Raw genomic sequence first — 26,582 nt, forward strand, 5'->3', positions numbered from 1 at the left:
CATCTATTTATAGAGGAGTTTTTCCTTCATTTTTGAATCAGTTCTCATTTTTTTGTCTTAGTGCTTATTTTTTATTCACCTAATACAATTTTCTCTTTGAATTATCTGTAAACGTTCACAGTGATATGAATATGTTGTTAAATGTATTTTTGACCAAGCAGCTGTATCCTGGTCCTGATTGAGAGTGAGCCGTATCCAGAGTGAGCAGGTGGGAGCAGGGCTGCCATGTCGCGCACCTCTAATGGCCAGAGTCAACTTGAATGCCTTGGGAATGGTGTCTCAGAGCTGTGCATTGTGCAGGCTTCGGCTTGTTTCAGAGTCTTAACTTCAAATAAACAAATGAACAGTCCTATGCTCTTTCCTGTGTTTTGTCTTAATGAGAGGAGCTTCATTAAATTTTTAAAATTTAGTGAGCTTTATTGAATAGTAATTTATATGTTCAAATGCTTCCCCTGCTTCAAAATTAAAATTGTATATCCAGCGGAAGCTCTGCTGCTATTTTAATTGGTTAAAGAAATCAGTGTTTTGATAATGGACGTTGTTTCTGTCATTGACCTGTTTATTTCAAATGTACTTTTTAACTGTGTCCCTATAATGTTATTACTTCATGCTTTATTACTTCTAGGCTAAGCCTCTTGCCATCTTGACCCATGTGCTTTTCAACAAAAATGGCCATTATATGGATTTAGACTTGTTTTGCATTCTTATATTATTTTCTTGGTACTTTGTTCCTAGTCATGCCCATAAAAACACAGTGATGGAAGTAAAGTTAAATCTCAATGGCAATTGGCTACTCACAGCATCACGTGACCATCTCTGTAAACTTTTTGATATCCGAAACCTGAAAGAAGAGCTTCAAGTTTTCCGAGGTCATAAGAAAGAAGCCACAGGTCAGTGGCTGTCAGATATGCTTCTCATTCTGACTATTGCCTGTAGCATTCTAAAGGCCTGATAATTTTGTCTTTTCCCTATGTTTGTGTTTTATAGCTGTGGCCTGGCATCCTGTTCATGAAGGGCTTTTTGCTAGTGGAGGGTCCGATGGCTCTTTGTTATTCTGGCATGTTGGGTATGTAACACTTACTGTGTAAAGAAGTTGTATATTTTATGAAGAGAGCACTTGGAAGTGTAAAACATGATAACACTTTTCCTGTATTTTTCCTGAGTGTTCATATATACTGTATCATAGACTTCCTGCAGTTTTTAATTTTGGAAACCCGGCTTGGAATAGAAAACTTAGCACCTTTATTTTTGGATATGGAAGTCTTTAGGAGTGAATTAAGAGTGTTTCTTATCGGTGAAATCATTCTTGAAGAATTTATCCCTCTGAACTCTTTTAGGTAAAAGAATATATTACTGATGACAAATCAATACCCCTGAAACATGTGGAAATGACAGAATCAAAGTAACAGGCTTTGGTAGCTTCAGCTTTGTGTTATACTAAAATAAAATGTTTTTTAAGTATATTTCATTGATTATGCTATTACATCTGTCCCAATTGTTTTCTCCCCTTTCGCCCCCTTATCCCCCCACCCGCACCCCCTCCAGCATTCCATCCCCTTGTAGTTCATGTCCATGGGTTGTACATATAAGTTCTTTGACATCTCTATTACCTATGCTATTTTTAACCTCCCATTTATTTTGTATCTACCATTTATGCTTCTTGTTACCTGTACCTTTTCCTTCATCCTCCCCCATCCCACTGATAACCCTCCATGAGATCTCCATTTCTGTGATTCAGTTCCTGTTCTAGTTATTATTTCGTTTTTGCTTTTGTTTTTTTAGGTTCAGTTGTTGATAGTTGTGATTTTATTGTCATTTTATAAGTCCCTTTAACATTTCATATAATAAGGGCTTGGTAATGATGAACTCCTTTAACTTGACCTTATCTGAGAAGCACTTTATATGCCCTCCATTCTAAATGATAGCTTCATTGGACAGAGTAATCTTGGATGTAGGTCCTTGCCTTTCATGACTTCAAATACTTTTTTCCAGCCCTTTCTTGCCTGTAAGATTTCTTTAGAAATCAGCTGACCAGTCCCATGGGCACTCCCTTGTAGGCAACTCTCCTTTCCTCTCACTGCTTCCAAGATTCTCTCCTTAACTTCAGTCCTGAGCAGCTTAATTATGATGTACCTTGGTGCATTCCTCTTTGGGTCCAATTTCTTTGGGACTCTCTGGGCTTCCTGGACTTCCTGGAAGTCTGTTTCCTTTGCCAGATTGGGGAAGTTTTCCTTCATTATTTGTTCTAACAAGTTTTCAATATCTTCCTGTTCTTCTTCTTTTAGCACCCCTATGATTCGGATGTTGGAGTGCTTAATGTTGTCCCAGAGGTTCCTAAGCCTCTCCTCATATTTTTGAATTCTTATTTCTTCATTCTGTTCTGGTTGGATGTTTATTTCCCCCTTTTGTTCCAAATTGTTGATTTGAGTACCGGTTTCCTTCCCTTCACTGTTGGATCCCGGCATATTTTTCTTTATTTCACTTTGTATAACCTTTATTTCTTCATTTTGCAACCAAACTCAATCATTTCTCTAAGCATCCTGATCACCAGTGTTTTGAACTCTGCATCTGACAGTTTGTCTATCTCCTCGGGGCTTAAGCTCCTTTCTGGCGTTTTGATCTGCTCTTTCATTTGTGCCATATTTCTTTGTCTCTGTCCACCTGTTACGTTGTAAGGGGTTGGGGCCTTGGGTATTCACTGGGGCGGAGCAATCTGTGCTGCATTGTGGCGCCGTCTGTGGGGGAGGGGTCAAAGGGGGAACAGTGCTGCTTGCTCTGCTCTAGCCCCTCTTTCCGTCACTTCCCTTGCTTCCCACAAGTGGATTGTGCCATTTCAGATGTTGATTCCTAGGTGAGTGGTCCTATGTACATTTTAGGATCCCATGGGCCACTCCAGGGGACTCTCCTGCACGACTAGGAGCCTCTCCTGCCTTCACTACCCCCACAGGATTTTTACAGCCAGAGGTTTTGAGTCTTTAAGTTTCCTAGTCAGCCAGCACCTGCCTCACCCGCGCATGCTGCCACCTTGCTGGGTGTCCTCTCTGCCTGGAGGCCTGTTTCCACCCCTCCTACCAGTTTGGTGAATGTTTCTTTGACTCCTTCATTGTTGGAGCTCCGTGCAGTTTGATTTTCTGGTAGTTCTGGTTGTTTATTTGTTTTAAATTGGTGGTTATCGTTTTGGTTGTGTGAGGAAGCAAAGTGTTTCTACCTATGCCTTTATCTTGGCCAGAACCCTGATTGTTATTTCTAATTTTTTTTTTATAACTATTGTGAAAAAGGCTTCTTTCTGTGGTGCTATTACAGGGTAGAGAAGGAAGTGGGTGGGATGGAGATGGCCCACGAAGGAATGATCTGGAGTTTGGCTTGGCATCCTCTTGGACATATTCTCTGCTCAGGTTCAAATGACCATACTAGGTAAGCTTTATGTAAAAAACAACAGGGAATTACTGTATTCATGGAGCAGAAAGAAATAAGTATATACATTTTTTTATTGAAAGATTGGTGTATTAACTTGTAGTCCATCTTATTCTTAGGAACATTTTTGTGATGGCTTATAAATACATATATTAGAAGAAAGAGATTGGGTATTGAATATTACCTTGTTATTCAAATTTTGTTTTGCCTTCTGATTAAAAAAAATCTTCCTGAATTTTAAATTTTCCAAAGAAAAGCATTATAAAATTGTGTTTACCAGATGACTGCTTAGTACTGCTAAGTGCCCAGAAATACACTGAAGTCATGCTACTCCCCTTCTCCTGGTCACTTTCTTTTATTTTGCAGTAAATTCTGGACCCGAAACCGACCAGGTGATAAAATGAGAGATAGATATAATCTAAACCTATTACCAGGAATGTCTGAAGATGGAGTAGAATATGGTGAGGCTCTTGCATGTTTATCCTTCTTTGAAATAGGATATTCTGTTAAAACATGTTAAGTATTGAGATGTATTTACAGAACAAATTTTAGTTTTACAGTTGATTTGTAAATTACTGGTGGTAGGTTTCATTTTTGTAGAATTATTAATTTTATTGGGCCAGTACATTTATCAAATCTCCGTTGACAGTGGATATATTCCTATTTATAGATGACCTTGAACCTAATAGCCTGGCAGTAATTCCAGGGATGGGAATACCAGAACAACTTAAATTAGCTATGGAACAAGAGCAGATGGGTAAGAGAAGTTGTACCTATGAATTTTATTTTTATAAAATTTTATAGATCTGTTTTTTCTCTTCATGATACTAAATTATTTTGGAAATGCCAAAATGATCTATGTTGAGAAATGTTGATAAAAGTAATATAAACTGCATAAGATTTAAAATCTACTCTTCCAAAAATGTGTTCATTGATGAAGTGGCCACTTTCATTTCTTTGACTAATTACTTATCTTTATGATTATAGGGAAAGATGAATCAAATGAAATTGAAATGACAATTCCAGGTTTGGATTGGGGAATGGAGGAAGTGATGCAAAAAGATCAGAAAAAAGTACCTCAGAAGAAAGTTCCCTATGCAAAACCTATTCCTGCTCAGTTCCAGCAGGTGAGTGGCTGTATCTCATTCATGCATTGGAGGTTTTGCTTGGTGAGTCTGATTGAAGTTCAGAATATGTTTCTCTGGATTATCTTATCTGTTGAAGATATTTCTGTGCTATAGACTCTTTTGGAGCATTTTTTAGATATTTCAGGCATTCTTAGACATAGTTCCCATCTGCTGCTTTGCAGTTAGTGCTGAGTTTGTCATGAATTTTCTCTAGATCTTTTATTCTTGCCTACTTATTATCATCCATGCTATCAGAGGAGGGAGGAAAAAGGCGCGGAGCAGAGAGAGTATGTTGACTTTCTCCTGCATTGTCTGTCTTCTGCTTTATTTGTCCCTCAACACAAAGTGTGCGCCCTTTTAAAGAGGCAGGCAAGCTTTGCAGTCATAATAACATGCAAGATCTTACAGCTTTTGTGAACTTAGTAATTTCTACCTAGTAATGTGCTTGCCAAATTTCATTCCTGTGCCACTACGAATTAGCATTAGAAATGAAGACAATATATCGGGTGCGCCAGCTTGTATTCAGGAAGTTAGAATTAGCCAATGACATTATAGAATGGTTTTCTCATTCTGTCATTATTACTTACACATCTAGGGTATATTTTAATATTCTCTTGTTTCCCGAGGCTTGGATGCAAAATAAAGTTCCGATTCCTGCCCCAAATGAGGTACTGAATGACAGAAAAGAGGACATTAAATTGGAAGAGAAGAAAAAAACACAAGCAGAAATTGAGCAAGAAATGGCCACATTACAGTACACTAACCCACAGCTTCTAGAGGTATGTGCAGCTCTTTAGGGGGATTCAAGATGCTCAGAGAAAGTAGTGATGACATTGTTTATTGATATGCTCATAAGAAGGGATGGGACTCTCAGGTGGATCTGATAAGCACCGCCATTTCTTACTGGTACGTTACGGGGCTAGTTTCTAGCCATATCAGTCAAGCAGTGAGTAGACCTCAGTTAAATATACATTTCTAATAGAAAAGATAAAGCCAACATAGTTTAAATTGGAATTCACTTATTTATCCACAGATAAAATAATTTTTCTTTTTCTGTCAGCTTTATAGCAAGTGGTTTCCTCTTAATTTTCCTACTTTGACAGCTACTGATAATGATAAAACATTGGTAAATTATTGGGCTTTTCCTGGTCACAATAAATAATCCTGACTGCTGTGTCCCAGCACCTCACTACAGTGAGCCCGAAGGCCTGAGTGCCCTCTGGATTATCTGAATGTTACATGGACTGTAGTTACTATTGGGGTGTTAAGAGGTCAATGCTTCATGTTTGTTCTGAGATTCCCCCAGTGAAATAAGTGACAGCAGTATTGTCATCTTCTAGGGCTCTGGCTTATTTTTCAGTATGCTTTTTCTTTCTTTCTTTCCAGCAACTTAAAATTGAAAGACTTGCGCAGAAACAGGCTGAGCAAATTCAGCCTCCTCCTTCATCTGGTACCCCTCTCCTTGGACCCCAGGCCTTTCCAGGACAAGGTCCAATGTCTCAGATTCCTCAAGGTTTTCAACAGCCCCATTCATCTCAGCAGATGTCAATGAACATGGCGCAAATGGGGCCTCCAGGTCCACAGGGACAGTTTAGACCCCCTGGACCTCAGGGACAAATGGGACCACAAGGTCCTCCATTGCATCAGGGAGGTGGAGGGCCACAAGGATTCATGGGACCACAAGGGCCCCCGGGCCCACCCCAAGGGTTGCCAAGGCCTCAGGACATGCATGGGCCCCAAGGAATGCAAAGGCATCCTGGACCTCATGGCCCTTTGGGACTTCAAGGACCACCTGGATCACAGGGTAATTCTGGTCCTCAAGGTCATATGGGTCCTCAGGGTCTACCTGGCCCACAAGGTCACATAGGCCCCCAAGGCCCACCTGGTCCCCAGGGTCACATGGGCCCTCAGGGGCCTCCTGGTACTCAAGGTATGCAAGGGCCACCTGGTCCCAGAGGAGTGCAAGGACCTCCTCACCCTCATGGGATACAAGGTGGGCCAGGGTCTCAGGGGATCCAAGGTCCTGTGTCTCAGGGACCTCTTATGGGTTTGAATCCAAGAGGAATGCAGGGCCCTCCAGGCCCTCGAGAGAATCAGGGTCCTACTCCCCAAGGCATGATGATGGGCCACCCGCCTCAAGAAATGAGACCTCATCCTCCAAGTGGACTATTGGGACACGGCCCTCAGGAAATGAGAGGTCCTCAGGAGATGCGAGGCATGCAGGGTCCTTCACCTCAAGGATCAATGCTGGGCCCTCCCCAAGAATTGCGAGGGCCTCCAGGCTCACAAGGTCAGCAGGGGCCGCCCCAGGGCTCTTTGGGACCTCCACCTCAGGGTGGCATGCAAGGGCCCCCTGGACCTCAGGGACAGCAGAACCCAGCAAGAGGGCCACATCCATCTCAAGGGCAAATACCATTCCAGCAACAGAAAACAGCTCTGCTAGGTGATGGGCCGCGGGCCCCCTTCAATCAGGTATTATTTATTTGCAACTTGTGGGCATTCCATATTGGGAAAATAAATATACTCTGCACTGCACAGGGGCACTTTCAAATGCTGTGAAAAGCAATCACAGCTGATATAAATGTCTCTCAAGTGGTGATACTGGTCTGAGAATAGCAATACAGCCGAAGAAGAAGATAAGAATAATTAAATAGACCATTAAATATATCGCAATATGAATCTTTACTTCTCAACCTATGTTTTCTAATAGGCGTTCTTCGATAAGAGATTAACTTTCAATTGAATACAGTTTTTTTTTTTTTTTTGAATCTTTATGGGCACTTTATTCAGATGGTTGGTGATCTAAGAAGATGGTGCGTTTGTACCCTAACAGACCATCTTAAATTCCATTTTAAAATGGCCCTTTTTGTAAGAATAAATGTGTAGGTAAGGGGTTTGTAATTCAGGGAAAAGTTAATTGGGTTAAAAAAACTACGGCATTCTTGCCCTGGGCAGTGGTCTTTAGCTGTGTTCATGTCACTCTGGAGTATAGTGGCTCAGATATCATCTTGAATTGCTTGCAGTCCTCCTGAGACACAAAGGTGGGAGTGTTTCTGGTCTCCTGGAGTCAGGGTGAGTCAGTCATACCTTCAGTTCCTGGAGCAATAGCCTTTACATGCTCAGTTGAATATAGTTCCTAATTGTTCCAGGACCCCAGAAGAGCTGTGGCCCTGGAGAGGAAGCATCGGAGCCTCTGAGTCTGCCACGCTTCATTTTCTGGGTCCTTTACTTTAGCATGGTGTTTCATGGGCCTGCCAGCAACAGAGCCACCTCTTACCTGCCTGCTGGCTCTACTTTCAAAGATAGTGTGGGGTGTGTAACTCACTATTTTCATTTCAGTGAATGCTTTTAGAGGTGTCTCAGTCCAAAATTACACATTCTTAGATGGTGACCCTTTGGATAAAATTCTGTTCAAATTGTTTTCAGCTCACTTACAAAAATATTTACAGGAAGGAGTATTTCCATAGAAATTTTCTGGGCCCTTTTTTGACAATTGTTTTTCTCAGCCAAGTTTTATTCCCCATTCCCTGAGCTTGTGCTTGAGAAGTGATGTGAGAACAATTCATGTTGCTTGGGGAGAATTACAGAAAGACTGCACAAGCGTGGATGGATTTAACATTGTTCAGCTCTGTGGTTTTTATGTTCTTGTGAATTTCATAGTCTAGAAGCATTATTTGGGTGAGTGAGTAAGTGAGCTAACGTTGACTCCCTGACACTCCATTCGCTTGGAAGAGGACTTGCTGCAGATACTATGTGTAGAAAATACACTCTGTTAACACCTCAGAGAATCTGTAATGTGAAAGTGACTGCTGGACTCACTGAATTAAAGTAACTAGCTAAATAAGTAGATTATGTGGTACTCTTCAGTAGATCTTCCAGAACCTAAAAATGTCACAGCAACGGAGAATCTGATGGCATTTGAGTTTATCTCCAGAATTTATTGTGCACTTTTCAAAATTTAGGATGAGTTTAATAAACCTAGGTTTACCACACTGAGTTGCTGTAAAACTTAAAGTGTTATATATTTTATTAATACAGAATGTACTTGTGTGTGTTTATAATTTACTTACCCCACCTTGTGGTAGTGAATTAACAGTTTGTTTTGGAGGATAAAAACATACGAACTTTAGCTTCCACATTATGACCGAAATTACAAACATGTCAGATTGAAGGGGACAGGTTTGCATTTCTGGGACAATTTAATAAGAGCTTTTACTCTATCATGTAATAAAAGATTTTATATATGAAAAGCATAATGCCTGTAAAGATTTAATTGACATACAGAAATGATGGTAGAATGATACGAAGTTTTGAAATAGGGCATTCCAAATCTCAGAAGTTGCCTTATCAAAATCTTTGCTCATATTTTTTATATGCTGAAATCTGACATTCTTCACTTTGACCAGGTGAATTATTTAAACCAATTGTTTTAATTGGTTCAGTTTACTGGAATTGCTTTCAGGTGTTAAATGAACAGCATGAAAGATGTTGGTAAGAGTTGTCCTTGGGTGAAATGGACAGAAAACGAGAGTATAGAAAGGACTGGTATAGTTTGTAACTACAGTGCTGTGCCTTACTAAGGCAACTCTTTCATGGAAGCTAGTTTGGATTGTGAAAGAATTTTGCTATTGATGGTTTTGAAACTAAGCTATTATCATAGTAGATCCAGTCACTAAATGCATTTTTAATATGTGGGAATGCCTAGAGATTTGTGTGTGTGTTTGTCAACAGACCTGATCCAAGGTCACTAGACAGTATGGGAAATCAGAATTTAGACATGGCTAGATAAAAATACAGAATATGAAGACTAAGGACAAGGTTGGGTTTCAGAGCAAGGAGATTAAGAGCATCAGAACAGCAGGTTTGTATCAGACAGAAGCTGCAAGAACCAAATGAATCCATCAAGATCCCAGGTGCCTGAATGGGAATGAGCAGTAGGTTGCTGAGGACAGGGGAGTCTGGAAGGAAGAGGTAAGAGGGAGATGAAAGGAGAAAGCTTGTGTGAACACCTTGCTCATTAGGAGCCCATCCCTTTCTTATTCTCCCACTGCCCCCTTTTCAAAATCTTGTGAGGATGGTGGATTTTCTGTGGCTGGAAAGGAGCTGTGGATGTCAGAGCACAGCTTATCTGTCCTCGGAGATTGCCACGGCTTTCCTTTGCCAGGAGTTCCTCTATGCAGAGTGTTGTCATTATGTTATGATTTCTGACTTCCTGTTGAGGTTCTTGCTTGGCATAACAAGTAAAGATCTAGCTTTAAATAAAACCTATAAGCAGGTTTAAAATATGTGGGTTTCTTTTTACTGTGGTCAGAGAAGTATCTCCTTTTCCCCCAGTTTAGACAGTTTTGCTACAATGTCACTAGCTATATTTACTGCTGGAGGCTTTGGGGCAACCTAATGTTTTTATCTTGTCACATTATAATAAAATTGCTATTCATGAAGCACAAGCCTATGATTTCACACCCCCGCTTTAAAAACATCTTTTCAGGAAGGACAGAACACAGGCCCCCCACCCCTGATACCAGGCCTAGGGCAGCAGGGAGCACAAGGTCGCATCCCCCCTCTTAACCCTGGACAAGGACCTGGCCCTAACAAAGGTAAATATCTGTTTGGCTGAGTAAGAGATTGTATTTTACCTCCTTTGGGTAAATCTTACAATAAATAGTTTTATTGGTAAGTAATTGAATAGAATGATCATTTGCATCTCTAGGAAAATAAGAGCACAGCCATTGCAGGTAATAGCTTTGTCTTATGTTGCTTTTGTTTATAAATTTGCTTTAGTTAGCCATAAATGCTGCCGGAGGGAATGAGCTCCTCACTACTGGATACTGGTGGTGAGACACTTGGACAGCCCCCAACAATGTGGCCTGACCCTGGTGGCCTTGTCCATTTGCGGGAATGGGAGTGAGGCCAGTGCTCATCCATTGCAAGTGCAGCAGCTGGAGAGCTGGACTGATTCCTTTTAAATTTTTTGATGGGATAAAGAATTCAGAGATTGCAACAGTGTTTTTAATACCACCCCATCCTCCCCCCAAATTGTGTCAAGTATTGAATTATTTAGCTAGTTACATTGTTCTGTACCATTTGAAAAGAAGAGAGCACATGGAAAGCACAGAGATGAGGAAACTAAGAGAGCACACAATGGGAACCAGAGTCCCAGTTCCCTAAAGGATTAAGTTCTCCTAGCATCCCCTCACACCCACAGGAAGAGCTGAAACTTCCTACAATAGTAAGTGGACTGCAGGCTGTTGGAGAGTCAGGGGATAGATAAGGACTGTGAGGGAGTGTGGCTGCAGGGAAATCAGGAGGTGGAATTGTTGTATCAGTGGGAGGACACAAGCCAGAGAATGTGAGTACTATGGAGATTGCATTTCAAAGAACTTGACTCCTTTTCATTTTAATTGGCTAAGCCCCACAGCTCCCCTGGTATACTTTAGGGTTCTTGCCGCATTTTATCAGATTAAGAAGAGTCCTTGTTAGCATTTTTTAGCCCCAGGACTTTGGGAGTTTAAAGCTTAGTGTTGAATGTATGTGAGTGTTAGAGATAGGGATAAAGGAATTAGAATAATATTTAATTTAATCCCACCTTATGGAAGTGGTGGCCAACAGGGAAAAAGAGATGGCAAGCATCAAGAACCAACCTTTGGAGTTTGGGGACCCTAAGAAAGAAGAGTCTTTTATTCACAAGGTATAGCCATCAACAAACTGAGAGCCTGCCTCTCTTCCTCTCCCCTACCCTATGTCTGTCTCCATCTATTTCCCTTTCCTTGTTCTTCCCCTTTTTCTCTTTCTCTTTCTTTTTCTTTCCCTTTCCTCTTTTTCTCTTTCTTTCTTCCTCCTCTCTTTTTCCTCCCAGGGACCAAAGGGAGAAGGGAGAGCCGAGAAAGGGGCCCTGCCATCCCCTACTGGATTAACCAGCGCTGCCGCCCCATCACCGGTGGCCACATCCCTTCTAATTTCTAGTGGTGGGTTTCTTTCCTTGGATGAGCAGGGTACTTTTAAACAGATAGAGGTAATGGGAGGATTAATATACATAGGTAAGTCCAAATGGAATAATGTTCAGTGTCCTCAGATCACACAACATCTGCTCTATCTCAGGTCACACCAAGTTCAAACATCCTAATATCAGAGATAAGCCATTAGCTGCAGGAATACACTGAGAGGTGAGGGTCCTATCTTCCATAAGGAAACAGACCTAGGATATTTGCAAACTGAGCACGGAGAGGACTGGTTTCATGGAAGAGAGGAAAGAACCCTTCAAATGGTCTATTTTTATGCTCGGATATCCAAGTTTTTTTTACGTTTGAATAATGAGTGGGTTTTAAATAGCCAAGAGAAATGAGCAGAAATGAAGGAGGAAGGACATTGGAAGGGTGAGAATTATGGTTGCCTGTGATACCAGGAAACCAAATTCAAAGAGTAAATGTCATGAGCGGTGCTGCTGGAGAACTTACGTTGAAGTACAGAACTTTGTTGTTTCAGAGGCACAGTGTCCCTTTGTATCTACTTACCAGAAATGTTTTATTAAAGTATATGTTGACAGAAAATAAGTGTTCATTTATAATGGCTGAAGTAGTTCAGGAGCCAGGAAAACAGATCCCTTCAATGTTAGGAGGTGAACTAAGTTAACCATCACAAGTTTAATTAGTCTTTTCCCATTTTTATTCCACTTTTATTAGTCTATTTCCATTTTATTTAGTACTTTTAATATATTACATATGTTCAAATATTTTTAAAAAATCTTTAGTGAGTTTCCAAAAACTGTTTGCAAGGAATGGTAATCATATTATAGATGAGGAATATCATTCATAGAAAGGGGCAGAAAAAGTGTTCATATAAACCTTAAAACTGATATATATATAGTAAGGTGGTTTGGTTACCAAGCAGTTATAAGAGAAGCCCATGGTTCCATGTGCCTTACAGAAGATTTTGTTAAGAATCAAAGTGTGAGTTAACAAATTGAGTTAAATGAAGTGTGGGTTAAAGGGGGGACATCATAGAGGGTGGCAGGTAGCCCAGTGCCGGGCTTCGCAGGCCCACCCTTGTAAGTGCAGGGCTGGGTGGCAGGGGTGGTGCCTGGCTTGGCTCCCTGGCCTGCACCGTGCACTTTCTCCTGTCTCCTCCCTAGGTACAGAGCAGGTGGGCAGAATGAAGTCACTGAAAGAGTGAGGGCTGGGGAGAGAAGCTCAATCTTATTCCTGTGAGGCTCTCTTACATTTTCTAAATTAATCACTATACTGTAAGGTGGGTGCATTTGAGATTAGTAATTTGCCCTAGGTCAAGTTCCTTAACTCTAGTGAGTGATGAAGTGGAAATCTTCACCACAAAAACCTAGTTCTATTCATTTTATAATGCCTTAGAGACATTTGTCTCCTAGTATGCTGAGAACCAAAGAGGGAAAACATTCTAAATAAAAGAATGCCTTCTAAAACATTATGATGCTGAAAACCAGACCTGTGTTGGCAGAATTCCTGGAAGACATGGTAAAAGCAGCTTTGTTTCTCATAGGTGACTCACGGGGCCCTCCAAACCATCACATGGGCCCACTGTCAGAGAGGCGGCATGAGCAGAACAGTGGCCCTGAACATGGTCCAGACAGGGGACCTTTCCGGGGCGGCCAGGACTGCAGGGGTCCCCCTGATAGGCGTGGCCCTCACCCTGACTTCCCTGATGACTTCAGCAGACCAGATGACTTCCATCCTGACAAGCGCTTTGGCCACCGATTACGTGAATTTGAGGGGCGAGGAGGACCTTTACCACAAGAAGAGAAGTGGAGGCGAGGGGGCCCCGGGCCTCCGTTTCCTCCTGATCACAGGGAATTCAGCGAGGGGGATGGCCGGGGCTCAGCCCGGGGCCCTCCAGGTACATGGGAAGGCCGCAGACCTGGAGATGAGCGATTTCCCCGGGATCCTGAGGACCCACGTTTTCGAGGGCGCAGAGAAGAAAGGTGGGGCAGATACTTTGTGGGTCTATTTCTTCTTCCCTGGAGCTTTTTATCTTTTCTTTTTCCCACAAAGTCCCTTTTCTTTTTCACTTCACTTCTAGCCCTACCCTCTTTGTGTTTTGCAGTTAGACTTTAAAAAATATATATGCTTTTTAATATTTATGTGGTTCTTTTGTCTTTATAATTTAAAAATCATTTTTTTGCTTATCTTTTGGTGTTGTAAAGTGATAAGGAAGATATGTATACTGTAAAGTTTATTGGGTCTGATTAGAAATCACCAGGTTCTCTTGATTAGAATGATGAAATCATACAAATTGATATCTATCTAGATACAGATATCTAGATTAAGAATAAAGGAATTGTTCAATAGCTTTTGTGAAATTGCCTAAAGATCCTAACAAATGAAATCAAACTGAAAAATAATCTTGCTGTTAAAGTAGGTCAAGGTCAGGCTTGAACACTCCACTTGCTTGGAGTAAAAACAGAATATAAGAAATACAGAGGAAAAAAAATGCGTAGTAAAAACAAGAATTAGTGAAATTGCAAGTGAAACTCAATAATGAATGATGATAATTGAGTATGTATTGTGTGCTAGATGGCCCCACTTAATTGTTACAGTGAACTATGAGCTAGGTGTCACTGTAAGCATCTTACAGATGAGGAATCACAGTGCCCATGCTGTTCAGCACTCCTGCCTTCACCACTTCAGTGTTCCTGCCCACGTATTTTCCCATCACAGCTCTCACTGGTGGTGTTAGTAGGTGACTGAGTTAAGGGTTGGCAATTCCCATCCTCATGAGGTGTGTTAGAAGAGAGTGGCTGTTGAAAGGGCCATGAGGGTGAAGAGAGGGTTAAGGAAAGCAGCTATCAGAAGGGAGTTTTGAAAAAAAAATTTAAGGGCTTCCAATTTTCATAAGGGCCTTTCTTCATGATACCCAGTATTCACTCTGAAATGGCTTTTTATATCTGCAAGTGCCTCGTTTCCAATGGCTTTGGCATCAGCATGACTTTAATTGATTTACTGCGTCCTTGCATCTTGTGCGAAGGCTCAAATTTTACTAAGCATCAATTTGTATTGTATTTCATCTATCAGTAACAGTCTCACAGCCTAAACTCTTACGCTTCTTACAGCTTTGTGCTGCTCTTTGGATATGGCAATTGTTCCTTTTGTGCATGCTGTTTCCTCTGCCTGAGACTCAGTTTCCCAAATGTTTGTGGCTCCAGTTAGATCTCTCCTCCTGTATACCCAGTTCCTTTAAACTGCTTTCTATTTCTTCGTAGCACTCAGTGTTGTGTGACACTAAGTAATATGTTTATTTCTTTATAACCCATATTTCCCAGAAGTACCACACCCTTTGAAGGGCAGGGGCTTTGTTCATCTACCACTGTGTCCTCAGGACCTAGAGCAGTAGTGTTGTCATAGTAGGTGCTTACTAACTTGAAGAAATGAGTCTGTTCAATAAGGAGAGGCATTTGAGAGAGGTCAGTTTATTAGGAGCTTAGGCTGCCATAACCAAATACCATAGACTGAGTGGCTTAAACAATAGAAACTTATTGGATTGGCCAAAAAGTCTTATGCTTTTTTTTTTTCCATAAAAGACACATTTTACAGATGGGGGATCACAGTGAAAATTTTCATTTTCACCAATAACTTTATCGCTTTGGATATTTTGAGTATGTCAGCTGTTTCCCACTATTGGCTTCTAGTGGGCGGAGGCTAGGGGGTGCTGCTAAACACCTTCCAATGCATAAGACAGCCCCACAGCAAAGAATTATTTGGTCAAAATGTCAGTAGTACCAAGAAACTTTACAAACCACCTTTGACACGTTCAGTCATACACAGCACCTTCTCCATACACAGCATAAATCTTTTTTTTCTGTTGCATTTCAAGTGTGTTTTTACCTTTCTTGAAATAATAAAGCATAATACGCTGAAAATGTTGCGTGTTTTCTTCCATCTTCAGTATTAAAATGGCTGCACAAAAATTCACCAATTTTGATAGGATGTTTTTAAATGCACGCTGGTATAACAGCTGTAACAATTGTTTCAAAGGAAGTTAACAAAATTGTTTCAAATGAAGTTAAAGACAACTAAGCCCTACCAGAGCCATCATATAGGAAAAAACATAACGGACTTTTTGGGTAACACAGTATTTTCTCAGTTCTGGAGGCTGGAAATTCCAGGTCACGATCCAGCAGGATGAGTTTCTGGTGAGACTTCTCTTCCTAGCTTGCAGTTACCTTCTCCCTGTGTCCTCACAAGGAAGAGAGAGAAAGCTCTCCCTGGTATTCCTTCTTACAAGGGCACTAATCCCATCATGGAGGCCCCACTCCAGTAATCTCATGTAACCCTTAATTGCCTCTCAAAGGCCCATCTCCAAATATCACATTGGAGTTAGGCTTCAACATATGAATTACATGGGGGGATATAAACATTTAGACCATAACAGGAGCTGTTTTCTAATTAGGGCAACTTAGATTCTCTCTCTCCCCTTTTGGACCAAAGAAGAGTCCTGCTGTGTTTGGGGTTTCTACCCTGACTGTCTCAGGGAAACAGAGTCCTCTGCTTTTACTCTTCCTGTTCCACTCATCTCCTGGGCCACTTCACCCTCACTATACGTTGTTATTTAGCCAGTGTTCTGGTCACATCCCCTTTATTTGCAGGACCATGATTCATAAGTTACCTCAGGGCCAAAAAAGTTACTAAAAAGATAGCTGAGTGGTGTAGTGGAAAAGGGGAAGATCTTTTTACAGTAAAACACCAAGTGATAAATGTAGGAGGAGTGGCAGAATTAGAAAATCACTTCTTTTATAGCAGTTAATGTCACAGTTGATTCAGGCGAGGATCATCAGTGGATGCTAAAACCATTGGGTAAAAGATTGTGGGGAAACAGGTGAGTCTCACACCCCACAGATCACTTAATTGCAAAGGAGAAAATGTGTGTTTGCAACAGTGAAATTTGGTCGCTGCACCACTAGTACATCATAGACAATGAGACAAATTGATGTCACTGAGAAGGTATAAGTAGTTTGGCCAAGAATGAGGAAACAATCAGAAAAATTCAAATTGTGGTCTGTTCTATAAAACACCTGGGTGGACCTTTCAAAAATGTCAAGATCACAAAAGATAAAATATGGGAGGGTAACTGTTGTAAATTACAGTAGAGAGACGTGACTACCGAATAACAATGTGGTTATGATTGAAATCCATATTTTAAAACAAATGTAAAGGACATTTTGAGGACAACTGGAGAAAGTTGAATGAGACTATAGAATAAATAGTATTACATGTTAGGTTAGTACTAGTATTATTAAATGGGAGAAATGGTGTTCTTAGAGAAAACATACTGAAGTATGCAGTGCGAGAGCATCACATTGGCAGCTGATTTTAGAATTGTTTAGAAATGAATATGGAAACAATTGAATAAAGAGTACATAAGCACATGTGCAAATTATTAAGAACTGATTAGGTGAGGGATGTATGAGCTTGCTCTATTTTTTCAACTTTACTGTAAATTGTGAAATTTTGAAAACAAAATGGACTAAAAGATAATTGAATGAAAACTCATGAAAAAGTAGAAGGCCTGGCCCGAAAGGAAGTCACGAACACGTGGTTCATGCAGACCAGTCTCATGCCCCTACCACCTTCTGACCCTTTCCCTACTTTCTGTGGTCTGTTGGTGCACTTCTGCTGGCAGGCCCTTATCCTGCTTCCCACAGGCTGCCGCTGCTTCCACAACACTGGGCCGGTTTGACTTCCCTGGTCCAGAATTCCTGAGAGACAGTGAAGTTGTTCACCTGCCAGGGCACCAGCCTGACCATAAGCCAGATGCCTAGTCAGCTGTGGGACGGGCCCATTGGGGAAGTCCGTAGTCACCCCTGAGTAGAGACTGTGGGGTGGGCCAGAGCAGATGGCAGGATAGATGCCCCAGAACAAGTCTAGAACAGTTGGCAGACATGAATCTATACTCTCCTTTTTTCTGGTGATACAAGTATTCGTTATAAAAATTTAAATGATAATGAAAACCTTTGGGAGGCAGTGGTAAAGAGCCTGGGCTTGAAGGGTGGGACTGGCTGAGTTCAAATGTGAACACTTAGGTGTGTCCTTAAATAAGTGACTCAACCTCTCTGTGCCTTGTTATACTCATGGGGAGAAGAGAGTTAATTATGGTAGTAGTTTCATATGGTGGTTATGAGGATGAAATGGACTGAATAATACATTTAAGGCACTTGACATATTAGCACTTAAAACATGCTCACTACTATTTTTCCTAAAAGCCTGAAAGAAAATGAAAATAATCCTACATTCTGATATGTTTCCTTCCTGCCTGTTTTTGCCTGTAATATTGGGATTGTAAAATGTGTACTTTAAACAATGTAGTTTTACTTGTTTTTCTCCCATTTAACGTATCATATTTTTAAATGCTTCTTTGAAACATGAACTAGAAGGTGTTTCATTGGGTGGACATTCTGCTGTTTTTCCTCACAGCTTCAGAAGAGGAGCCCCCCCAAGACATGAAGGTCGGGTTCCCCCAAGAGGCAGGGATGGTTTTCCTGGTCCTGAAGACTTTGGTCCAGAGGAGAGTTTTGATGCTTCTGACGAAGCTGCCCGCGGAAGAGATCTCCGAGGACGAGGCAGAGGTGCCCCACGAGGTATGCTCCAAGGACACTGGCTCTGGGAAGAGCAGAGATGGAGAGGTAAATGTTTGGGAGCACACCTGAAATAGTCTGTTTTGTTCCATCGTGTAGGAGGAAGGAAGGGTTTACTTCCCACTCCTGATGAGTTTCCCCGTTTTGAAGGAGGAAGGAAACCAGACTCCTGGGATGGAAACAGAGAGCCAGGTAAGGAAGAACTGCCTGTGGCTTATGGTAACTCAAGACAAGTAGCTCAAGGACCCCTGGGGGCCTGAGACGCTCCTCCAAATCCACCAGCTCCTCTTTTTTTCCAACTCACATCTCTACCTGAGAATGGATTGTTTCACAACCTTCACCCAACAGCATTCTGTCACAGGAGATTAGAGATTGAATGCAGAAACAGATGGCAGAATCCAACTTTCTTTCTCATTTCTCTATAAATGAGGCAGACATTTATAAAGGGGTATATCTAAATATGAAACAATAGCATTCTTTTCACTGCAATGTTTTGTAGTGAAGGGAATTAGTTTTCTCAGTCTTCATTGCCAGTATGGTAAATATTATTAGACACAACTCTCATAAGTGAAGTCTCTAATAATAATCAAATATTATTAGATATAGCTCTCATACATGAAGCACTCCAAAGAACTCCTGGGGCTAAAAAGTTTGAGGTCCACTTTTCTGGACCTAACCTGCCTCTTACTTGAAGTGGTATGTCAATTTCTAACCTTGACTTGTTTAATGTACTCACGGTGTGACTTACACCTGGCAGTTATTCAGCAAGTGAGTGTTTCTAGCATGAATGATTGTTGGTTCTCAAGTTGCTATTTATTCTTAACAATATAATTTCCGTCTGCAGTAGGTCACACTCTAATATGAGACTGTCAGATTCTTAGCCTTATCCATCTATGTTTCTCTTTCAGGACCAGGTCATGAACATTTTCGTGATGCTCCCCGCCCGGATCATCCCTCTCATGATGGTCATTCCCCAGCTGGAAGAGAACGATCCTCTTCCCTCCAAGGCATGGACATGGCATCCCTGCCACCCCGAAAGCGCCCCTGGCATGATGGACCAGGGACCTCTGAGCACAGAGAAATGGAAGCCCCAGGGGGTCCTTCTGAGGATCGAGGAGGCAAAGGTAAGTGGAGGCCAGTGATTCCAGTTCTGAGAGCTGTGGACGCCGGCCATAGACCTGCCAAGAAGGCTGCAGGGGCCACTGGAGGCCTCATCTCCAGGCCAGCCCCATCCCAGGGTACGCCTGTTCCACCTACCCCCTCCTAGGGCGTCAAGGTCCTTTCTCCATTTCTAGTCTCCAGGGCTTATGCTTTGTAAAGGCACATGTTCCCCAATGTGGTACAAATGCAGTTTGCTTGGGTTTACCCCACAGCCAGTCAGAGCTCTCCCTTCTGACTGCAAGCTCAGTGTCCTCCACTCGCTTTCAAGAATCTCTGCTTTGTTCAAATTCAGCTCTTTGTCAGGGTGCCCAGCACGGTCTCTGCTGATGGTACTTTCTGAGAGACTTCCTGCTCTACCTGGCAAATGTGCTCCACCGATGGCTGCTCTGAGCCCTGGAGGGTCTCATCAGTGGCAGATGGAAGTGCCCTTTTCCAGGTTTGCATTTTTTTTTTTAGCATGGGCCTGGAAGGAACATTATATGTACCCATAGTCACGAACACTTTGGGGAACATTGTCTGGAAAGAGTTGTTTTCAGGTGGTGGCAATAGGGTTATTTCTAAATCTTGAAACTGGATCTTTACTTTAGATGCAGCGCTTTTAGGTAGGAGCTGTAGCCGCCAAACGCCAGCTAGCTACAATTCCGGCCTCAGGTTAAGCTGGGCTGTTGCTTATGTGCTGTGGTCTGGAGGCTGCTGGAACAACTGCCCATGGGCTCCAACTTGTGCCCACTCCCCAGTTAACCTGAGTCCCTGACAAAGTTCTGGCTTTTGTTCATGACAGTTGTTTGGTTCTTCTCAGACAAAATCCCTCAGAAATTCTCATGTCGCCAGGAGACCTCCCCATCCAAGCACATTTTGTTGCTGGTCTGTATGGGCACTCAGGACACACTTGTAGGTCCTTGACTGCAGCCACATGGCTAGTGTGGGAATTACATCCTAGCTGATGATTTCTTTGCCCTTACACCTTCTGATGGGTCTAGGCTTTCACTTTGTAAGAAAAGAAGCCAAAATTATTCATTTGGCTAGCTTTCCTAACCTCTTCATCCTAACTGGATTCAATTCCATTCAAAAATTTAAGACAAAATAAAGTTGTCAATAATCTTCTGATAGTGCATTATGGGAGATGTAGCCAAATCCTATCATCTCATGAGAAAAAAACCTTTTTAAATGAGAATTTTAAAAAGTAAAGTTTGTGTCCAAATCTGGAACAAATGAACTATCCTTGGGAGAAATCATTCTGAAAGCTAGTGTTATTGCTATGCTTTTGTTTTTCGAGAAATATATTATTTCACTATTTAAAAGGAAATCAAAAGTACCACAGTTGTGGGGTAAGTAAGCACTTGTTTTACTTGTAATTACCATCATGACAGTTGCTTCCAAAGTTTCTTAGTGCTTTTCAGACCTTCCCTCAAAATACCTCTGGTGGCATAGGAGGGTGAAGATACACCTCCCATAGATTAGAGAAATGACCTAGTGTATCCAGGACTTCTAGAAGGTGCTCCATCTTTATCTTTTGGCTTCCTGTTGTCTCTGTCATAAAGCCTTGGGGAACATGTGTCTAGGTGATGTGGAGGGGCATGGATACAAGCCAGGATGGGAATGAGACAGTGGTCAAGAAGATGGTGGAGGCACTTTTTGTGCTTCTAATGCTAGTGTCAGAACTTTGTATTAAAGAAAGACCCAGAAGTGTTCTTCTGTCATCACAGAACAAAAGTTCATACCAGGGGTTATCAATAGTCTGATTATTAAAAAGTCACATGTGAAATCAATGTTTCCTTTCAGGCCGAGGGGGCCCAGGACCTTCCCAAAGAGTGCCAAAGTCTGGCCGTTCCAGCTCCTTGGATGGAGATCACCATGATGGATACCACAGAGATGAACCTTTTGGGGGCCCTCCAGGCAGTGGTACCCCTTCTAGAGGGGTCCGGAGTGGCAATAACTGGGGTAGGGGGAGTAACATGAACTCTGGCCCACCAAGGCGAGGAGCTTCAAGGGGTGGTGGAAGGGGTCGGTAGAAGGTGGTGGGAATGAGTACCCCTCCGCATCTCTGGACAGTATTTAAGAACTTCTTGTGGACTTACCAAGAGAAACAAAAGGAAACCTGCACCTTGTAGCCCTGAACTCTTATTCTGGGGCAGCTGAATTCCAGGAGCCCCTAATGAGGTCTTCAAGATGAAGAGACTGCTGCTGGCCACCCAGAGAGTAGCTGGCCTTTTGTCCTGTACACCCTCACTGCCCCAGCTCCTACATTGTTTTGTGAAGATAGAAGCTGGAATTTTTTTTTTTTTTTTTAAAGTATCAGGAGACAAGAAGCACCTCCACCACAAATTTAAGTTCACGTCCAATTGGAAATTTGTTTCTATATGTACAGTTTGTCAGAAAAAAAAAACATTGTTTTTGTATGAATACAGAATGTGATTTATGCAAGAATTAACAGAAAACAACTAGTTGTGAAGTGCTTGCCTTAAGGAAATCCTTAGTTTCTACTGCATCCAGTTGGTTGAAGGGTGTACAATTAGTGCTTATACTTGTGATCATACTTGATGAAATCTCTTAAGTCAGGGGTGTCCAACTTTTTGGCGTCTGTGTTGCCACATTGGAAGAAGAGTTGTCTTGGGCCACACATTAAATACACTGCAACATGTAATCACACAAAAAAATCTCAATGTTTCAAGTAAATTTATGACTTTTGTGTTGGGCCACATGCAGCCCAGGCTGCAGGTTGGACACCCCTGCCTAAGTCATCTAAATTAATTTCATCTGTGAACCTTTTGCTCTGGCAGATGGGAAAGTACACTCCAAAGAAAAAAATATTCTGGTTATCCAAGTAGGGGTTCTCCCTTAGGTACATCTAGTAGTCACCTTAGACTTTGAATTGCCTTGTTTCTGACTAGAACTTGATGCAAGCCAGAAATTAACATGTATCCTTTTGTCTACTGTAAATCAATTTCACAAACTTTAAATTGAAGACTGGACCAAAATGTTTGAAATAATTTTGCAAAACTTCAATAATTTCTTTCTTCCAATACTAGCTCTGTGAAAATACCAACGTTTAAGGCAGAGGATAGTCCTAACCTAAAGTAAGCCAGGAAGTTCATGTCTACATGTATTACTTTAGTTTTAAATACATTTGGCCCAGTTTGGATTGGGTGCCAAAAGTTCAGTTTGAGATAACGCCATAATACTCTCTATAGTGACCCTTACTTTTTTAAATAGGGAGAAAGCTTTTATTATTCAAAGGTAAGTCCATAGTGTCCCTAACACTGCCAGTTTCGTTTTGCATTAAAGACAAGTCTGCCTCGCACACTTAACACTGGAAGTCTCAGTAGTTGCTTAGAAAAAATCTGTTTTCTAAGGGATAGTTGGACAGTATGTAAAAAACTTAACTGGCGCTCTATTAATGTAAAAAATGGTAAAAGCTAAGTTATTTCTGCAGAGAGAAAAGCAATCATGTTGCTTTTTCGGGTATTAGAACCTATAAACTGCAAGTGGATAACTTTCACTTTACTTTTAAGTTAAAGACATCTTAATTACTAGCACCTCTCTGTAACACGATTAGAAAGAAGTTCAAGATTGTCTTAGGTTTGTGGATATTCTTCATTAGCCCTCCACTAGTACATCTTAAAAAGAAGATGTCATTAATTCTGAAGCTGAAAAGGGATTCAGAGACCAAACCCTGATCAAAATTAGGCTCCCTTTTGAGATGTATTTGGTAAGAAACTTTATCATCTTAATATTTTAGGGTTTAACTTTAAAACACAGTACCTCAGTAAGGAGATAACTAGATCACATTTTAAATATGAATTCATTTACAAAAAAGTGAAATGTCAACATTATATATTTATGAAATACCTATGAGATACACATTTTAAAACATCACTGTCAAAATATGTTGTGCTTTGAGTATTACAAAAACTAGATTTTCAGTGTTCAAGTCTTGAGAAAACGTTGGGAATACAATTTTTAGAAGTAACATCAACATAAAAATGTGCTAAAATGGTAAAACCTTCCGTTGTGAAAATTCTAAAGAAATTTAGAATGAAGAGATTTAACTAGGGGGTAGAAAGAACAGCCAATTGCACAAGACTTTACAGTTAAATAAGTCACTCCCTGAAAACTGCATTTGCTTTTACAAACACCCTCTTGGTTTTTCCTTTTGAGGGCGGTAACCATATTTACTGGTCCAGGAAGAAGGCAGTATTTTTAAAGACCACTGTGGAAAGTGGGTGCATGAAGTAGCCTGTAAGTCTCCCGTGGATGTTGGTCACTGTAGTACCCATCAGGACCTCATAAATTTTGAGGCTGAATGAAGAAGCAGTGCTCTACTCCTGCCTGACATACTATTTAGGCAATGCTGGACTCCAGCCCCAGAGAACAATTTTCAAATTGTACAACCCAATTACAGAAAAGTGGTCCTCAAGCTTAGCTGAAAATGGGTGATTGAACAGATCTGAGGTTTGGCTCTTCAAGTAATTTTGATGTGAACTGAGAACAAATGAAACAATTTTAAAATTCTAAGTACATTTTACATTCTAGTCAATACATAACTAGTGACAACATACAAAGTTTTATGGACTCATCAGAATATTCAGCCCATACTTGTGGCAGTAAATTAAGGTGTGCAATGAAGTCATGTAAGTGCTGAATCTAAAAGAAGGAAATTTGGCAATTAGATACGAAAAGCATCTTACATTATATTAGGATTGGCTTACAATGTCTAAATTAGTTTAAAACGCAGATAATAAAATTAAGAATTTTAATTAGACTGGTTTCCATCAAACATGGGAACTCTGGATGTAGAATTCTTTATCCCAGGGGTCCCTCACCACAGTTCTGCCCAGGAATCTTTCAGCACCTTACTAGATAACCGTGATTCTTGGGGCAGAGCATGTCCTTTTAAAGTCTATCGCTTGTTTTTGCTATCAATACAGGTTTTAGGTCCATCGCTTTCGTTGTTAGTACACTTCTCCTCTAACTTTATAAGGCACAATATTTACGATTTCGTTAAAAGAAAGAAAAAAAAAAACACCCTGAGGTAAAGTCTCTTTAACTAAAATACTTAAAAAAATCCGGTGGTTAAATTTCATGTTTAAACCGATACTATTATGGGTCAACCTAACATTGAAGAGAAAATAATTTCCAACAGCCAAAGAAAACAAGCTGATCCAAACTACAACCTACCACTGGATTTTTAATATAAGGTAAGAGAAAAACCTAAGAAAAGTCAAAAGGGCAGCTAATTAGAGGCATTTTTTTAATGCTGTGAGTTTACATTTACTGTGGTCTTACATTGACCACGGTTAATGCAAAAGCAACTCATCATAAATGTTTCACAGCATATCACCAACTCAATAACCAAATCTCATTTTCAGAGCACCAGCTACCGAGTGTAGAAGAAAAAGCTGAAATTGATCTTTCGAAACTGCTCGTATCTGCCGCCCCGAGTCTACAGATTGGCTGGCACGATGAAGGCGGTCTCTGCCTGCGTGGTCTGGGAGCTGGCAGCTGCGGTCCTTGGCTCAGGGCGTTGGCGCCGGGTTCTCATACCGGCAGCGTTTTGACGATGCCGGCACTGGAGCCCATCCGCCCCAGCACTAAGCGAAGTGCAGTGCTGGCGCCTCGAGGAAGCAGATCAATCAAGGCAGCCAACAGTGCGGCCACCTGTACGCAGGCGCCTAGCGCCGTGAGGAACGTACTGCGTAAACCCAGCGCCGAGTACAGCGTAGCGGCCAGCGCCACCACGTAGAACAGCACGGTCCGCGATGGCGCCTCCTCGCAGCGCAGCAGACGCCGGCACGCCGCCCCGCCCCGCAGGATCATGCCTCCAGCCAGTGCTAATGCGGAACCCAGCGACCATAATATCCCGAACTTGCGGGCGCGCAGCAGCAACGCTGGCGCGTAGAGCGCGGCCAGGCTGAAGCAGAGTGTGGCCAGCAGCAGACACACGCCGCTCGCCGCCACCTGCTGCGCGTGCGTCACTTTGGGCGGACACACCGGGCCCGCCTCGGGCCCACTGGTGCTTCGCGCCCACTTCCAGCGCAGGGCTAGCCACGGCCCTACGGTTCCGTCTCCCGCCTTGGTTTCCTCTGCCTTTTCCGCGATGAGCTGCGGTTCTGTGGCCGCCTGTCCGCCCGCTTTCCCGTGCGCCAGGTAGTCCTGCAGTTCGCGGTGGATGTCCGCCATCTTGGACCGAGAGCTGCATTTCACTTCCGGTTCTGTGGTCGTGACGGGAGCTGCTCTCCCCTAGACCGACGTTGTCGGGCTGTAGCGCAAGGGGTGGGGCATGCGGCCCGCGTTGGAGGCTGAGGTTAACCCTGTGTAGACTCGGTGCTCTCTACACAGCCTGGGCAGGAGGCTTGGCATGTCTGTCAGCCTTTACCCTCCCAGCGCCGCATCTTGTTCTTTGGTGTGAGCGGCGTTGGGCCTGAGTAAATCTTGTCAGCATTAAAAATTGGTTGGGGGCGGGGGTTGGTGTGGCTATAAAAGGGTAGGTGAGGGACTCTTGATGGAACTATTGGTATCTTCATTTTTTTTGATATAAATTTGAACGTGTAATTGGCTTTATTAAATCACTTGTGATTTGGGCAGCATATCATCTAGCAATCATAGAGGTACTCCTGTGTTGCCTGTATCTTGACCTTATGGATGTCAGTATCCTGGTTGTGTGCTATGTAGTTATACAAGACATTACAATTGGGAAAACTGGGTAAAGAGTACATGGGGTCGCTGTATTTCTAAAACTGTGCTAACTTGCAATTAATAAGTAACTTTTAAAGAAGTTCAGACATGCAAGACTGGAGACGGAAACTAACAAGCTACAGGCAAATCTGTTGAGAGTTTGGGTAAGTTGTATTTATTGGCAAGGAGGTTGAAAAGGCGGGGGAAGTCTAGCAGGGGGCTAAGCAGTAAATTCATTGGCTTGTGTACAGGAAGAGCTTCTTGACAATATTCATCGGTAGGAAGTACTTTTCGGTCTCTGTAGGTCAGACCCTTCCTGGAAATCACTTTCTCATTTCTTTAGTTTTGTTTTCCTGAGGGCGCATGTGTGAAAATCTCCTTTTCATATCCTCTGGTTTCATTTTTAGATTGTAATCCTTCATTTGATAATAGTGATCATGCTGATCACTTACTGTGAGCAAAATCATTAAGATGACTAAAATAAAGAAAAAAGTTTTGGTCAGATGTGGAGAAATTGGAATGCTTATACACTATTGGTAGGAGTATAAGAAGGTACAGCTGCTGTGGAAACAGTATGGCAGCTCCTCAAAAAATTAAAGATATGACTACCA

At 41.9% G+C, this 26,582-nt stretch overlaps 2 protein-coding genes across 12 annotated transcripts in view; one reads left to right on the forward strand and one right to left on the reverse strand.

The window, feature by feature from the left end:
• The window catches only part of WDR33 (WD repeat domain 33), a 92,160-nt gene extending 70,435 nt beyond the window's left edge, over nt 1-21,725 (forward strand). For 5 of the 11 annotated variants that reach the window (XM_045203053.2, XM_045203054.2, XM_053918542.1 and 2 more), the window contains 14 exons: nt 736-890; nt 988-1,066; nt 3,304-3,414; nt 3,781-3,875; nt 4,085-4,171; nt 4,402-4,541; nt 5,168-5,320; nt 5,928-7,013; nt 10,030-10,138; nt 13,050-13,488; nt 17,975-18,138; nt 18,235-18,327; nt 19,044-19,259; nt 21,079-21,725. In XM_045203053.2, coding sequence (XP_045058988.1) covers nt 736-890; nt 988-1,066; nt 3,304-3,414; nt 3,781-3,875; nt 4,085-4,171; nt 4,402-4,541; nt 5,168-5,320; nt 5,928-7,013; nt 10,030-10,138; nt 13,050-13,488; nt 17,975-18,138; nt 18,235-18,327; nt 19,044-19,259; nt 21,079-21,308 — 3,157 coding nt within the window. In that variant the 3' untranslated portion in view covers nt 21,309-21,725. The other 6 variants (XM_045203055.3, XR_006656753.2, XM_045203057.2 and 3 more) reach the window with 6 other exon arrangements.
• A 1,197-nt stretch (nt 21,726-22,922) lies between these two features.
• Nucleotides 22,923-25,494, reverse strand: SFT2D3 (SFT2 domain containing 3). Its single transcript, XM_053918546.1, has one exon. The coding sequence runs from the start codon at nt 25,474-25,476 to the stop codon at nt 24,835-24,837; it is 642 nt and encodes a 213-aa protein (XP_053774521.1). The 5' UTR covers nt 25,477-25,494; the 3' UTR covers nt 22,923-24,834.
• Nucleotides 25,495-26,582: the final 1,088 nt, after the last annotated feature.

This window comes from Desmodus rotundus, chromosome 2 (assembly GCF_022682495.2).
Source record: "Desmodus rotundus isolate HL8 chromosome 2, HLdesRot8A.1, whole genome shotgun sequence".
NCBI lineage: Eukaryota > Metazoa > Chordata > Mammalia > Chiroptera > Phyllostomidae > Desmodus > Desmodus rotundus.

Coding starts and splice junctions, on each gene's coding strand:
- SFT2D3 (XM_053918546.1), bottom strand. CDS start 25,476: ATGGCGGACATCCACCGCGAACTGCAGGACTACCTGGCGCACGGGAAA.